At 40.5% G+C, this 16,875-nt stretch overlaps 2 protein-coding genes across 2 annotated transcripts; both read left to right on the forward strand.

The window, feature by feature from the left end:
* Nucleotides 1–5,588, forward strand: eaf2 (ELL associated factor 2). The gene is made up of 6 exons (XM_020105923.2): nucleotides 1–194; nucleotides 683–777; nucleotides 1,754–1,890; nucleotides 2,261–2,439; nucleotides 2,627–2,845; nucleotides 3,576–5,588. Exons 1-6 carry the CDS (start codon nucleotides 92–94, stop codon nucleotides 3,617–3,619), a joined length of 777 nt encoding a protein of 258 aa, XP_019961482.1. The 5' UTR covers nucleotides 1–91; the 3' UTR covers nucleotides 3,620–5,588.
* A 759-nt stretch (nucleotides 5,589–6,347) lies between these two features.
* On the forward strand, nucleotides 6,348–15,441 carry cyp27a3 (cytochrome P450 family 27 subfamily A member 3). The gene is made up of 9 exons (XM_069533394.1): nucleotides 6,348–6,893; nucleotides 8,159–8,349; nucleotides 9,204–9,403; nucleotides 10,756–10,953; nucleotides 11,962–12,125; nucleotides 12,552–12,718; nucleotides 13,017–13,098; nucleotides 13,291–13,497; nucleotides 14,693–15,441. The coding sequence occupies exons 1-9, from the start codon at nucleotides 6,636–6,638 to the stop codon at nucleotides 14,810–14,812; spliced, it is 1,587 nt and encodes a 528-aa protein (XP_069389495.1). The 5' UTR covers nucleotides 6,348–6,635; the 3' UTR covers nucleotides 14,813–15,441.
* The last annotated feature ends 1,434 nt before the right edge of the window (nucleotides 15,442–16,875 follow it).

Raw genomic sequence — 16,875 nt, forward strand, 5'->3', positions numbered from 1 at the left:
ACTGAGCGGCAGCAGTGAGGCGTTCAGGGCCGTGTCCGTGCATCGGATAAATCAGTAGGGAAAAGCGTGGACGCTGGGTGAAAGCGTCAACATGAACGGGACCGCGTACTCCAACTTCGACAACCAGGAACACGTCCTGAAACTGGGGGAGACGTTCGAGAAGCACCCGAAGAGCGGCTTCCACACGGTGCGCTGTAAGTGACGGCTCCCCATCACTGTGTGTCCCGGAGGGGCTAACGCTAGCATGCTAGTTAGCTTGTTAGCTCTAAAGTCCGACAGCTAGCTGTTTAGCCGCGTCGACAGCCCCGTTCAAACGGCCCGTTGGCCGAACTTTGTACCGAGCCGACTCTTCTGCGGAGTTTCCATCGTGTTCGTTGATAAACAAATAAATTCTCAGATATTTAAAGTGTCGATAAACCAGCTGTTCCGACTGTTTGCTAATGTTAGCATCGCGTCGATTTGTCCTCTGCTGCCATCTGCTGGGCTCCGGTGTGTAGCTGCAAGCAAACACGTGAACACAGCAGCTGTCTGTGTGCATGTGTGTAAAAGTACAATATACTAGTAATATTCACGAGTATTTGCATGTGTTTATTTAACTTGCAGTGCCTCCAGCTCTCTTGGCCGCCGTCGTGTTCATTTGAATGTGTTAAACATGACTCATTTTCATTTTCTCCTCCGACAGATGATTTCAAACCGGCCTCCATTGACACAGCGTGTGAAGGGGAGCTTGAAGTGGGCAAAGGGGAGCAAGTCACTATTACTTTGCCCAATTTAGAGGTGAGAGGGTGATGAAGGGGATGTTTCCTGCACCAGTTAAGCATGTGTGGGTGTTTGCCAGGGCAGGATTAACTTGTGCACCACGGCATGTCAAGAGCAACACTTACGAATAATTAACTCAAATGTCGGATCATTATTTATTTTTAAGTTTAATTTTAAAGTTTTTTTTACAAATCATTTATGTGTCCCCTGTGTTTGCTCAATGCATAAGTAATATAATATGTTGATATACATGTTACATTTTTCATATATCCCTATTGATTCACTGAAATAATTATTGGTATTATTTTCTTGACTTTCAGCTCGAGGGTGAAAAAATGCTTGTCAGAGCCCTGTTGACACTCACATTTGTATTTTTGGCATTTTCAATATTTCCTCAGGCAAACAGGAACAAAGCTGTACGCCAGAGCTGAAATGATTCACAGATTGTCAAGACAATCAGTTAAAACTGTTTTGATGACTCAATCATTGTAATATAATCATTTTTTATGCAAAATTGCCCAAAAGTAGCTGCTATTAGTTTCTTGAATTTGAATAGAATTTCCCTACAGGGATTAATAAAGTACTTCTGATTCTGAATGTGGGTATTTGCTACTTCCTGGTGTTTTTTCTGACAATCAGCTCGACATATTTAGGTTCTGGAGTGTTATATAAACAAAGTTCAGCAGTTTGAACCTGCTGGACTTTAGGAGTAGGTTTACTTGTGTTTACATATTATGTATAAGGTTTTGAAATGGGCTTAGAAAGGTGCCATATGATAAAAAAAATAAGTCAAAAATCGATCAATTATTGTAAAAGTATTCTCAGATGTGTAGATAATGAGAATAATTAGGTATTTTTCAAAAAGAGTTTAAAAAAATCTGATTAAACGTTTTTAGTTTTGATTTAAATTTTGGTGTGTGGTCAGAGGAGTGAAGGAGACTCGGACACATGACTTCAGTATTTTAAAATGAGCCCAGCCTTTGTTTTTTTTCAGGGTTCAAGTGCTCCAGTAACAGTCTTCAAGGGCTCCAAGAGGCCGTACATGAAAGAGTGCATCCTCATCGTGAACCATGACACAGGAGAATATAGACTGGAGAAACTCAACAGCAACATAGCTGTGAAGAAAACCAGGTGGGTAACAAAGACAATCTACTGACAAATAATGTTAAAGTTTGTCATTTTAACTTTGTTTACATCTCTTACTAAACCGCACCGACTGTACTTTTGTGTCTGTTAACATGTTTCTATTCACCTCTTTTAGAGTGAAAGCCAAACACAAAAGATTTTAAGTTCGGCTGAGGGTAAAAGGCAAACTGGCAGGAATAAAATACCCTGATGAATGGATTTACTGATGCTGGATTAGTTCATGTAATCCTGTAATGCCCTCTCAGTTGTGTTCACATGACGGGGGTAGATGGAAACATGCTCTGCTTCACATTTTTGTTTGCAGGAATTTGTTTAATGGAAACATCCTATCATTATTTCCACTGCGTGTTCTCAGGGCTGAAGGCAGTAGCAAGATCCATTCTCGCATGGAGCAACAGACCAGTCGTCTGAGCCAGCAGATGAGGAGCAACAACAACAAAGACAACGGCAGTAACAAAACCTCAGCCAGCTCCAAGAGTTCACCTCCCAAAGAGAAGACGGGCCCGGCCTCTCCCATGGACGACATTGAGAGAGGTGACGCTTTGCTAAAATGTCTGTAACTGCACTGGTTATTGATTGTTGAGGGTTTTAGCAGATTTGTATCAGGGTTTTTATGCAGAATCTTGTTTGACTGCTAGGTTTTTATTCATTCTTTTCCATAATTGGGAATACTCCTACCTCATTTCCTCGTCTTACTTTGTGCTTATGACTCTGTGTGCAGAACTGATGGCAGAGGCACAGGTCATGGACCAGCTGAGCAGCGGAGACAGCTCCTCAGACTCCAACAGCTCATCTTCCAGCAGCGACGGCAGCTCCAGCAGCAGCGACTCAGAAGACGAACGTACTTCTGCGCCGCCCCCGGCCCCGGCCAACCACAGCATGCCGATCATCAACACCAGCAGTCGCCACCAGGAGAGTGGCGGACTTATGAACACGCTCAGTGAGTAGCTCTCAGAGTATAAAAGTGAGATTAGCCTCTTTATCCTAGCGCTCTTTATTACAGCCAGTTTTTCCTCGGGCAAATGTTGGGGGTGTAATCGACTCAGGACAACTTTGATTGCTGCCGCAACTCAATTTCAAACACTTTGCAGACACAATTGGAAAATTTTGTGTAGTTTGCTTTTAACGTATGAAGAAAACAGCAGAAGATTCTGTGCGCCCAGAAGTTTCACAGCCACAGGAACATTTCAGGAACGTTCAGGCGAGAGCTGGTGCCTGGGTACAGCATGCGAGGGACAGGACATGTTTCTGTTTACAGTACGTCACCACAGAGTCGGCACGTTTCTCCAAAAGATAAGTCAAATTGTCTAAAGTGGAGGATGCACTGTAAAACAAACAAAACTTGATAATAAACCCCAAAAATTATCGCAGGGGTCTTAAAAAGTCTACTCTAAAATCTTTGTTTCATTTAAGAGAAATGTTTTGGATAATTCCTATCATGCCTGTAGTTTGCACATTTTCTCTACTTGGCTACTTCACCTTATATTCAATTATGGAGACGTGTAAGTAATTCTGTGACTCTGATGTTCCTTCATATCCATCATCTTAAATGTCATAATAATGTTCTTAAAAAGTCTTAAGTTAAAAAGGACTCTGGGACATGTTTTTTATAAATGCATGGAAACAGTCTCCAAAACTAATTTTATATCCTGCGTCTCCTTGTGTTGCAGAGAGCGACCTCCAGCTGAGTGAGTCGGGCAGTGAAAGTGATTGACCCACGTGAGCACGTTTGCCGACCTGTGGCCATCGGGAGGATTTTCAGTGACGAGTAAAGGAACCAGGCGGGGACCTGTTTCTGTCACTGCTTCCTTTAGCGTGTGCCTGTCTTCTCCACATATCCACGACTCTGCTGGCGAACACTGTACAATTTGTTGCTTCTCTGCCAACAAACTTCAAGGTTTATTGTTTATTTCTTGCTTCCTTATCTGTTAGTTTTGTATGAAGATCGTGTTGTGAGGTGTCTTAGTTCGGAGAGATGTGATGTGGTCGGTGCAGGAGAAGCAGTAAACTATGCATAATGTTTAATCTCAGTGGATGAAGATGTGTTTAATCAGAGACAGAAAATATTCCTGTTGTGTAGATGGATGTTTCTGACCATTAATCAGTTGCCTTAAACCGCCACTGTATCTCCGCTGATTCATATTTGGAACTCTTTGTGCCTGGGACAGACATTAAGCTTCAGCATATTTTTAAGAATCTCCGCTGTATTAGTTTTTGGATTTGAGATGCAAATCTTTTCTTTTTTTGGATCAGCCACACAGAAATATCTTCAGCTGCTGCCTTATAGAGTTATTATAGTTAGCCTTAGAGCCTTTTGCTTTGAATTACTGAAACCCAGCTGCACAGCAACAAAATCTTTTCATTTAAAGTTGCATTAATGAAACTAGAAAGACACCGAGGTTAATGCCCTGTCTTGTATGCAAGACACAACATTTCATGGAAATAAGGTCTGTGGTTTTTGACTAATTCTGCTGCCAGACAATCACATGGCAACGAAAATGTCTTTGTTGGTTTCTTTGTTTATTTTCAGCAGGATTACACAAAAACTGCTGAATTGATTTCCACGAATCTTGTTGGAAGGATGAAAAAATGGCCGAGAGACAACCCCTGACATTTTTACACTTTCTATAACATTTTGAGATCGATTTCCGAGGGAATAATTCACGGATCTACAGGGGTAGGCTTTTTTATTTACCTCAACTAACGTACAGTAACTCATTTTATCATGGGCTCCATCTTTTTAGACGGGGCCCTTGGTGGAGAAATGCACTCTGAAACATAACATCGATTTAACGTCACCTTAATGCAAAGAAATATTCACTCTCCGCTCAGCTCTGTTGTGCTCAACCCCAAAGACATTGATCTGGTGGATCAGCTGCTTGCTGCTCCAGTACTTTGACGAGATAGTCGCTGACTTTGTCTCAGCTCTTTAAAATCCTGGAAACAAGCTTGACAAGAGGAGACGGTGGCTCAGAACAGGTGTCAACATTGGTCGAACGCTCTGCTGAGCTGTAGCTGAAAGGCTGATGAGTCTGTGCAGCTTCATAAACCCAGGAGAACTTGCGTTCTAATCATCAATGAATTCAATGTTTATATAAAGTTTTGATCACTGCAGCTTTAAGGATTTAGACGTCTGTAAAACCTAGTTTCTTCATATCTCAGTATAGAAGTGAGTCCGATTCATTCTTATGTAGTGCACTAGTGCTCAGTTGACTCAGTCAGGGTCTTGCTTTGTAGCTTTAAACCTGCAATACTTGAATCTAATTATTTATATTTCAAATTATACTCGACCAATCGTGAATTGCTTAATATATTTTATATATATTTTAATAGCCAAGCAATAGGAAGTGCAAGTTGGTGTGAACGTTACTGCGAAACAACCCAGATGCTTTGATACAGCACCGCGACTTGAGTCTTAAAGAAAACTTTGTGTGCCTTTTGTTGTTTTGCCTTTTTCCTATTAAAACATGTGACGTCTTGTTTTGCCCCTTATCGCTGCTGAGACGTCTCAGCAAACAGGAAGCTGCTATTTATGTTGCAGCATGTCTCTGGCGTGACGTCTTGTTCCTGAGGAGTCAATAATGCAGTGAGTTTAGCCTTAAAGAGCGGAGGGGTCACCTCCGAGCATCATTTGTAAACAATATGAGTCATTTCTTTGTAGAAGAATAAAGATTTTAATTGTTTTTGATGTTGGTTTTTATTTAATTCAAGATCTCCTTAGTGAACGCTATCGTCTGCAGCATTTAAATGTCATTAAACATCTTTCACTTCATGCCGATAAGTATTTGTTTGTACAAAACGACCTCGCCTGAGTTTATTCACGTTTTCCCTGTCAGTCGAAATAATCGAGTAACGAGTGAAGAGTTACTGTAAATTTTGGAGGGTTATCACCAGATGTATTTTATAACTGATCTTGAATACAGTTAAGAGAAACTTGACTTCAACTCAAGTCAATCTTGAACTGTTGAAAAAGCATTTTAGGTGCAGCTTCAACAGTGGCCACACCACAAACGTGTGTATATGTATATGTGTGTGTATATATATATTCATGTATGTATATGTGTGTATATATATATATATGCATGTATGTATATGTGTATTCATGTATGTATATATATATCTATATATATACATGTGTGTGTAGATATATATATATATATATATATATATATATATATATATATATATATATATACATGTATATATATATGTATATATATATATTCATGTATGTATATGTGTATTCATGTATGTATATATACATGTATATATACATACATACATACATACATACATACATACATATACATATACATATATACATATACATATATATATATATATATATATATATATATATACATGTATATATATGTGTAACTTAGGGAGAATTTATGGCTCAACATTTTCCTTAAACTTTCCCCTGTGAGGAGTGAGGGATCAGACGCTGACGTCACCGTCGTGTGGACACACTGTACTTGAGGTTGATCTGTGTTGAGGAACAAGATGTGAATAATTCATGAGGATTCACTTCTTGTAGCTTCATGTGTGCACAGTTAAAAACCGGAGTTTATGGAATCAGCTGCTGTTTTCGACGGTGTCAAAGTCTGCAGGAGCAGCAGCAGCAGCAGGAGCGTCAGTGTGTGTGTCTGTCTGTGTGTGTCTCTGTGTGTCTCTGTGTGTGTCTGCAGCTCTCACACTGAACACAACGCACCGGGCCTGAGCTGAAAATGTTGCGCAGGACTCTGACCAGCGTCGGACTGAGACTGAACCGCCCGCGGCGCGCAGAGATCCGGACACTGACCGCGGGACTGAGCCCGGACTCCCTCCGGCGGTATGCGTCCAGCAGCGCCGCCTCCAGCAGCAGCTCCGTGGTGGGAGCCGCCAACAAACTGAAAACCATGGACGAGCTGCACGGACCCAGTCTGTGGTCCAACCTGTACTGGCTGTTTGTGAAGGGATATTTCGATACGACGCAACAGCTGCAGGCGAGTAAAGATGAGTCTCACATGCACAGAGCTGATCTGTGTGGTGGTTGTTGTTGTTGTTGCTTCTCATTTCTACCTGTATCACGCACCGAAGCTCATATTCCACCATGAACTCAACGCATTCAAGGCGAATTTCAGAGTTTAAATTTCACGGAATTTAGTGACATCTATCTAGTGTTGACGTTGCATGTTGCCGCTGAACGCCCCTCACCTGCCCCTCTGCTTCCAGACATGAGAGAGAACCTGTGGAAGCTCTAGTTGTTCTACAAACTCAGAAGGTGTTTAGTTTGTCCAGTCTGGACTAATGTAAAAAACATGGCGGCCTCCGTAGAGAGGGTCCCCTCCATGTAAATATAAAGTATTTAAATATGAAGTATTTAAATATAAAGGGTCTTTTCTGGGGTAAAGAAAACTACTATTCATACAATTTAGATGAAATGACCTAGTGAAAACATCATGAGGATTATTCTACATTCTATTGCTTTGGTTTAGGGATTATGAAATATTCTCCAGTGTGTTTGAGGTATTTCATGTCCTACTACTGTGAAACACCCTTACTCTATCACAGTACAAGTACACCAGAATAATAAGAAATACAAAAAAACTTAATTTACATTGTGCTTTTCAAAAATAATTTAACAAAGTGGTTCACAGACATAAAAACAGAAAATGCATCGCTGTGTAATAACATGATTAAAAAGAAAAACAATAAAATAAGCTATCAAACTAACAAAAGCCATTTCATACAGTGCTGCATTCCTTAAGTTATCATCTATAGAAAAGTAAGAATTTAATATCATTGAACTCCCCCAGAGCTTCTTAAAATGGTACTTTGGAAAACTTTATTTCTTTTGAGATATTGATGAATTAATTTGAAGGGCTTCTGCAAACCTGAAACCCTGCGATGACAGCTGCACCTGCTGCTGAGAGCCTGAACTCCTTCAGGCGTCTTGATGAGAGGTTTACAGACGAGGAAAATTAAATGAACGGAAGTGGATAAGTAGTTTGAGGTAGAACCTGATCTACCCGTCAACCCCCAAGGTTCATTTGGTTTTAATGCTCAGCTTGGTAAGAAGACAGCAGAGTGATTGAGACGCTGTTACACAAAAAAGAAAAACTTTCAACTTTCACTTAGTTTGTTGCAACTGTTTTGTCAAAGTGAATCTTTAATTCAAGCGTTGCAAACACACACACAAGCAAATTCTCATTTAAATACATTCTGTCCCACAAAAAATGATTAATTAACTTATGTCTTTTGCTCAAAGATCGAGCACCGCAAGATCTACGGTCCGCTGTGGAAGTCGGTGTACGGTCCCCTGATCGTGGTGAACGTGGCTCAGGTAGAACTGATAGAGCAGGTTCTGAGGCAGGAGGGAAAACACCCGATCCGGACTGACATGCCCCACTGGAGGTTGTACCGAGAGATGAAGAACCAGGCCCACGGACCCCTGACAGGGTGAGTCGACCTCTCTTAGCTTTGTCTCTCAGGCCAGAGGGGAGAGAAAGGAAAAAAAAATGCATTGGGAGCTCAACAATGCATTTTCTGGAGTTGTGTCTGTGTCCAGAGATGTTACCTGAAGCTTATATAGATTGAAAAATACTTCGAGTTCACTGTCAGATAGCATTTTTACAACCTTAAAAAAAGTTTGCATCACTCCTCTGATGCTTTTCAATTGTAATGTGCTGGCAGTGGGTCAGGTGGAACTCCAGGAATTAGTAGGGATCAGTTTCGTGTTTTTAACATGTGTGTTTGCTGTGGTACCAGCCCCAGGGTCACAACCGATTTTACACATCCGCAGGGCAGCTAGCTGGAATTTATTTTGTTTGTTTAATATGTGGGGCCTCTGGTTATGAGTCACATTCACCTTATTTCATAATGTCCATAGACTGTAGGCAACAGCCGGGTGAGCTCATAGAGCCAGGGCGAAGGTGTTGAAATGGAGGTGGTGGAAATGCTGGTGCTATTGCGAGATAGTGTCATTTGTATTTAGAACATTTAGAACATTTATTGTCAAAGTTTCCTTTTACAACAAAGCTCTTTTTGTAAAGTGAAATCACTTGCGAGGAAATATATATTTAGAATTTAGTGATTTTTTTTTGTGATTTTTGGTGATCTCCGGTTACTGCACCATAACAAACACCCTCTGCAGAACTGATCAGAGCGATTTCAAAATCCTTGTGTTGAAAACCTCTGCGAGGAGAAGTCATGAAAAGATTGTGTTTTCTTGTCAGGTCGTGTTCTGAAGTTCAGTCTACATGAACAGATCTGCCCCAAACCTCATTTCTGCTTATTAATCATCCGTTCTTTAGGATGGGGGCCAATTGGCAGCGAATCCGCAGTATCTTGAACCCGCGGATGTTGAAGACCAAACACGTTTCCTCCTACACCAACATCATCAACGAGGTGGTGACGGACTTCTTCGACAGACTGGTCTGGCTGAGGGAGAAGAACGGGCAGGGAGTTATGGTCCATAACCTGACGGAAGAACTCTACAAATTTGCTTTTGAAGGTCGGATCTTTAATCAGAAGACGTGTCACTGCACATATGAACATACGTTATCATTCATCACACGTTGAATGGAACAAGGTTTTCTGCAGTTTTTAAAAAATGTTTTTATCTCTGTCAACTTTCGCAAAAATCATTTGATCTGTCAATCATTTCCTCTTGGAGAGCCAGTTCCTAGAAGACAGACAGAAGACGAAAAGCAAAGATTTCAATGAATGACAGATACGAGTTGAGACGATAAAGCCAACCAATGTCTGTTCAACCTTTTAAAGTGGTTTAATCTCTTTATTATTTATTAACAATCCTACGCAGCCTGGGAGGTGATTTTGTCCTTGACTCTTTCACTCTGCGTCACTTCATTCGCCCTCTTCTCTCTGTGAGATCAGATCTTGCAGCTTCTTTTTATCTGTGGAGGAACCGAGTGGGTGAGCGTGCCGTCAGTCAGGGGTGTTCACTTTGACACGGTTGCAGAGTCTTTTGGCCTTGACCGCTGATTAGATACCGAGAGATAAACTGCGGGGTTGATCCCAGTGTCTGCTGAGATCACACCGGGAGGAGTAGGTGCATTACATGACCTTTAACCAAAGTCTACAAAACATTAGAACACTTTTTAGAAACCCCCCCTCAGCCATGATTAATATTAGAAACTCGGGAAACTCGATGAACATGCTCTTTTACATTCTTGCAGGGAATTAGTTTAACCTAGTGTGTCAGTAAATATATAGCTCAGTGTAAACACTGACGATATTGAAAGAGCTTCCAACTACCAGTTCTGATTATTCTCATTCTCCACCAGGGAGGACATGTTTGAATCTTTGTTTTTTTTTAGTCAACGTTGCTGTAGGGGTCAGGAAAGACGGCATTTGCAATTTGGTGCAGATCCAAATAAAATGTGGATCTATGGAATTTATATATGGTTTCATAATGGGACATTTGGGCCTTGGTGGAGGAACGAGCTCTCTGACATTCTGGTTCTCGTTCTAACATATTTTTTTTGTATGTTTAAGTGGTAAAAATGCCAGGTTTTACAGGCCTCGTCTTTGTGCCAGGCTAAACGGCAGTCGGTGAAACTCCTCAGTCCTCTGACGTTTTGTTCTAGGACATGTTGCGTCTTGGTTTGGTCCAGGTGTCTTATTTCTAATGAAGAACAGTTTGGGGCAAGTCCTCAACCCCTCGTACACAAAGCTTGCAAAAAAGATTAGTTTTTTTTTCTTGTGGTTGCACACGCTTCGTAGATTGTAAAATTTTCACCCACAGGAAGATCTCAGACTAGTGCATGACCAATTAAAATCTATTCATGATATTCACAATGACTTTTTTATTCATTTTATTCTGTTTTTTTTTTTTAAATGTAGGTATCTGCTCCGTGTTGTTTGAGACACGTATGGGCTGCATGAACCAGGTGTTGCCCGAGGAAACCAAGAAGTTCATCATCTCCGTTGGGCAAATGTTTCGGCTCTCCCAAATCGTCATCCTGTTCCCCAGGTACACGTGGCCCTACCTTCCCTTCTGGAAACAGTTTGTGGCGGTCTGGGATCACCTCTTCAAAGTCGGTGAGCAACGTCAACCTCAGAAAACCAAAAAAGTGGAGCATGTCACAAGCCACCAGCGTTTAACAATCAAAAATATGTGATGTTCATATTTATTAGTGAAAGGTCCAAAGTTCAGTACTAACCACTTTCACCCTGATTTTCCATGAGTTCACTTTGAATGAACTTTTCTCTGTGTCTGGGGTAATGTTGCTTCCAAGGGCTCCGTATTACACTGTTATTTTCAGGGTGCATTATGAAGAGAGACCTTTTTCAGCCTGACCTTGACCGTCAGTTGGGTTTGAATAGTATGGTGACCTTATCTTGTGCAAACAAAGTCTTGCCCATGACCCCAGGAGGGAAGTGGGTCAAATTCCAACTGTGACCAGGTACAGACTGAGGAGATCGAATTACTTTTCTTCAGCCGCAAATCAGTTTATCATCCAGATTCTGACTCCTCTTCAGTTTACCTTGGACGATATTGATTCCTTGGAGAGCAAGGGTCAAATCTCTGCCTCTGCTCCGGGGCCCTGCTGGTGTGTTTTCCGCAGATGTGCTGCCAATTTTTGGTGGTTTAATAAGAGTGAATCAATCTCTTACGTGCACCTGGTCTCTGGTGAAGGCTTTTAAAGGCCGCTGTTGTAGAGCAGGACTTGTTTCGTGACTTGTAGAATCCTCTTGTGTTCCTCTACATTTGAGTTTTTAGTTCACAGATCTGTTCTGTTTTGACTACCTATAGTAATTGATGGTTAAATGTTCCTTATGTTTATATTTTTGTGACTTTGGGGATTCTGCTGCTCTTTTATCCACATCATTGTCTTAACCATGGTCTGAACAAGATCCCTCACAGTCTTATGCCATCTACTGGCCAAAAGTGTCAAGCCCTTAAAACCCACTAGTTTCATTATTATTATATTATTGTTTGATTTTTATTTATTTCTGTAAAGCAGCTCCGAGTACCTGGAAGACTTAATTACTTCTAATTCTCTTCTTATATTTAAAAAAGACGAAGTTTCTCTTTGTGTCCTGTAGCTGAGGAGTTGGTGCAGAAAAAAATGGAGGAGATCCAGGAGAAGGTGAAACTGGACCAGGAGCTGGAGGGAGCGTACCTCACACACCTGCTGTTCAGCGACAAGATGACGGTCACTGAGATTCTGGGAAGCATGACTGAGCTCCTGCTGGCAGGAGTCGACACGGTGAGTCGACACGTCGTGTGTTCACAAGACGAGTACCATAAAAGAAAGAAAACCGATTAAGAGGCATCAATAACAAAACTAAACAAATTAACCATCCTGATGTTTTTTCCAAGATTTAGAAACAAATGTAGATAATTTATTATCATATGATTATCAGAATAATTTCATTTCATGTAATATAGATACTTGATTCAATTTATATCATAAAAAGGGCAACACAGAAGAAAATGTGATTCATTCTCAGCCTCTCTTAATTCACACAACCTGTTGTCCTCAGGTTTTTAAATCTGGCTAGCCACAGGAATCACCAATAACATAATAAAGTCAACGCACAGTTTAGAGTTTCACACTGAATTAAAGATGAATCCACTTGACGCCCCGACAGCTTTAGCAGCAGATAACAGTGCGAGTTCCTCTCGGTTGCAGACCTCCAACACGATCTCGTGGGCTCTGTACCACTTGGCAAATCGGCCAGAGATCCAGGAAAAGTTGTACCAGGAAGTGATAAGTGTTTGCCCCGGAGACAAGATGACGACCAGCGAGGACATCACTCAGATGCCATACCTGAAGGCCGTCGTCAGGGAGACGCTACGGTAGCAGAGACGATTCTGTTTTTATCAATGCATCCTATCACTAGGACATCGGATGGTTTATTAGGCTGTTTAAAGTGTGTTTGCTCAGGATTCAAGGTTATTTTTGCCAAAAGTGATATTAGAAGAACGATTCTCTCACTAAATCTCAGTGAGTTTTGTAGTTTAATCACAAGGAAAAACAAAGTGGAGACAAATACTAGACAATAAAACAATGAATACGTAGAGTCGCAGTAACTAAGAGCTGCTTTCCAAGAGGATGGAACCTGCACTGACTCCCTCTCTGCTCTGTGCTCACCAGGATGTATCCAGTGGTGCCAGGAAACGCCCGCGTCAATGTTGATGGACAAATTGTGGTGGGAGATTACGTCTTCCCCAAAGATGTGAGACACACAGCAACTCAGATATTTCATGGTTGATAAGAAAAAATGTTATTTTGGTTATATTCAGTAAATATTTGATTTTGCACATGGCACTTTGACACGATTGCTTTCCGTGCAGCTGTAGCTGTTTTTTTGTTTTTTTCAGTTCGTGTGTTCTGCTTGTTTAATGAACGAGTATTTCCTCTCTCACAGACGTTGTTTCACTTGTGCCACTACGCTGTGTCCTATGATGAGAACGTCTTTCCCAACCCTCACACCTTCACACCGCAGCGGTGGCTCCGCGGAGAGGAGGAGAACATCAAGCATCACCCGTTCGGGTCGGTGCCGTTCGGTTTTGGGATCCGGGCGTGTCTGGGTCGACGGGTGGCAGAACTTGAGATGTACCTCCTCCTGTCCAGGGTAAGAACACGTGATGCTAATGTTGCTCTGTGTCTGCTTCACGTTTAAATCAGCGTCTGTTTGATGCATAAACACAAAATCCCGGTGACGGCTTATTGATAATCAAGCTGTTAACGAGTATAACTTCTCTGGGCGACAATAAGTGGAGGCAGCTGTATAAATACATAATACCATAGGATGATACTGTTGTAATATTTCCTGGATATGAAATTGTAGACTAATACTGTTCATTAAAAGGAATTTTAAAATGTCTTTATAGCTGATTTACTACAACTAAGTGTGTCATAAACTATTTATTTAATGTTTGGATACTGCTTATAACTGGTAGATAGGTTTTAATTTTTACTGTCGCGTATCAGCTTCATATCCCTTGAACACTATGAAGGGTTGTTATTCTTATATTTTCACTTGTTTTGAAACTAATGACAAATCAAAAATATAACGTGGGTCAACCTAAATGTGGATTCATCTGAAGATTAATATTCTGTCTGGTTTTAATTAAATTTTTTTTTAATCAAATAGTCAAAATGGCAAAGTTTCAGTTTAGATTGAATCTAAGCTTAAATTGTGATTTTAGTTGTGATAGGCTTTATAAGATTTGGCTCATATCACTGTTCTTGATATTTTTCCAAACAATTTTACTTTATTATTATTATTAGTATTATTAGTAGGAGTATAATTATTAATTTAACGCTTAGTAGCGACTTTTAAAAAATATTCTTATTTGGTTTTATTCCACTATTTTATTTTAAATTTAATTTATTGACTTTTTACAATTTTAGTTTGTTTTAATATTCATTTTATGAATCTTTTTTTTTTTTTTTTTTTTACCTCAGCGACCTTTGACTCCAGCAGCAGTCAAACAACACGGTGAACCGAGCGAGTTAAAGAGCATCGTCTGTTTTTATTCCCAGGAAATGAGTTGTTGTTTAAGCTTCTCTCAGGGAGCAGCACTGACCTGTAGTAACCCCCCCCCCCCCCCCCCCCCCCCCCCCCCCCCCCCACCACAGCACCGCGGCCTGGCTGCTCCTCCTCTGTTTGTCTTGGCACAAACCAAAAATCACTCGTCTGACTTTGGACCGAATCGAAAACCACAGTTGTGATTCTGTCAGCTGTCGAGCCGTTGCTAATCATTAACTCTAACGTGGACTGTGAACCCCCCCCCCCCCCCCCCCCTCTCTGTTTTGTTTTAAAGTTGGTAAAGCGCTTCGAAGTGAGGCCAGACCCTGCCGGACAGACAGTGACACCCATCACCAGAACCCTGCTCTGCCCGGCTAAACCCATCAACCTGCAGTTTCTGGACAGGAGACGCTAGAGGGAGGAGGCGAGCCAGCGGCAGCAGCGGGAGGAGTTCCTCTGTGAGCTGGTTTAGTATTCACTTGGTGTTTCCTTCTTGTCACCAGACACCACAGCTCAGATAAAGAGAACTGGCTGCATGGAATTCACCAAAACTGTGTCTATAAGATTATAATGCAGTGTGTATAGACATTTTAAAGTTTTATCCATGTAAATATGAAATCTTCAACCAACAAAAACTAGTACGAGTGTAAAGAGTTTTCTCTGTTTTTGTTTTTATCAAATTCTTCAGCTGTTGCCTGGCAGAAGGAAGAATGTGATGTGACCTCTGTTCTTACTTTATATTTTAATGATCGTCAACAAACCCCGTTAGAAACTTTCGATAGTTTCCAACTATCAGATAAACTTTCATGATGAACTGGAGTTGAAGAGTTCTTCCCTGCGGAGGGAAACAGTGGGAATGAGATGGGACGACATGAACATGTTGATGTAACAGAGATAAATATTTAAATTACAAATTATGAGTAACTGTATTTTGTTACAATTTCAGTGGGTGGGAATGTAAATACTTTACATTCATCAAGATATTACATAAATACTTTTTACTTTTATAAAGGTTCAAAGAATTAAAGTTGAATGTCAAACATGCACCCACTTAATTTGCCAAATCATTAGCACGATGAGCTTGTTAGCTTTGTCAGCACTGTAGCCAGCGTGCTACACATCAAACTGACCACACGGTGGAGTTAATTTACCACATGCATGATGTGTATTATTATATTTGCCCAATCATTTCTATTGAATACTATAAATACCTACCTAAGTGTCTGGGAACATCTAAACAGCTGTCTTAGCCTACGCTGTCTACGAACTCCAGATTTTTATTTATATCTTTTCAATGATGTTTGTGGAAAAACAGAGAAAGTAAAAACTTTTTTTATTTCGTTTAAGGCAACAAAGTGAAAACAAAAAGAATATTCACTTATTTTTTATTTTCATCTGGTTGCTTGTTTTCAACTCTTTCACAAATGCTGTGAAAAATAAAAGATAAAAAAAACAACAACATCTTGATAATTTTTTTCCAGAACTAAACTTCATCAGAGTGACTCTTCATCCACCGTGTACAATTATATAATACTGATAGTTAAAGTAATGAAGTATTTAGAAGTATCACGTCATCCAGCTCAACATTGTGACTTTTATTACAACTATGGAATTCAATGGGAGAAACAAAAAACATCGTTGGTTTCACAGACAATATTTGTTGGAACTGGTCACAGACGTTATTGTCAGTTGTCTGAACAGCAGTTGACCAATGCTGCTCCCCTGTGGACTGTTATGACACTACATACCTTATCAATGTTAGACAGACAGTAAAAGTGTCGGATTCCCTTTACAGATAACAGAACAGTTGCTCTAATGCTCAGTGGTTATAACTCCGTTGTGTTTTTTTCCTTTTTTCTTTATTTTATTTTAGGCTGCAAAGTTAGAAAAAGGCTTTTTTCAAAGAAACTTTGAACCATGACGTGAAAGTTTCAAACTACTTTCTACAATTTATATTTCTGCCTCTGAGCATATTTTCAATATTTCTGAGACCAGCGTTACATTTGCTCTTCAGTCATCAGCCGTGTGCGTTTATTATTCACGTAAGATTAAAAAGTGTCTTGGGTTTTTCTGCCATTTCATCACAATTACATTTAAGAGGAAGTTGACGAGGAATCAGTCTGAGTGAGAGTCGTGACAGGAAACGTTTGGGAAGCGACACCCTACAAACTATTATTAATGTGCTATAAATGTGAGATTGAACTCTTGACCCGGAAAGTCCGGACTGAAAACTGGGTCTGGTAACACACGTTTTCCAAGAATTGATGAAGATGTTCGTTAAGTTATAATCAAGTGAAGCTTTTGAAGGATGATCAGGTTTTATTTAGTCTACATGTTTTTTTTTTTAATCTTTAACTTCAGTTGGTGTCGGTATTCTGAAATACAGTGAGTCTGCTGGATAGAACAGATCTGAGACAGCAGAGACACACAGAGTGAAGGACGGGGGAGGGGGGGGGGGGCAGTTATACGATGCTTTAT

Source organism: Paralichthys olivaceus, chromosome 10, assembly GCF_024713975.1.
Source record: "Paralichthys olivaceus isolate ysfri-2021 chromosome 10, ASM2471397v2, whole genome shotgun sequence".
In the NCBI taxonomy this organism is placed as follows: domain Eukaryota; kingdom Metazoa; phylum Chordata; class Actinopteri; order Pleuronectiformes; family Paralichthyidae; genus Paralichthys; species Paralichthys olivaceus.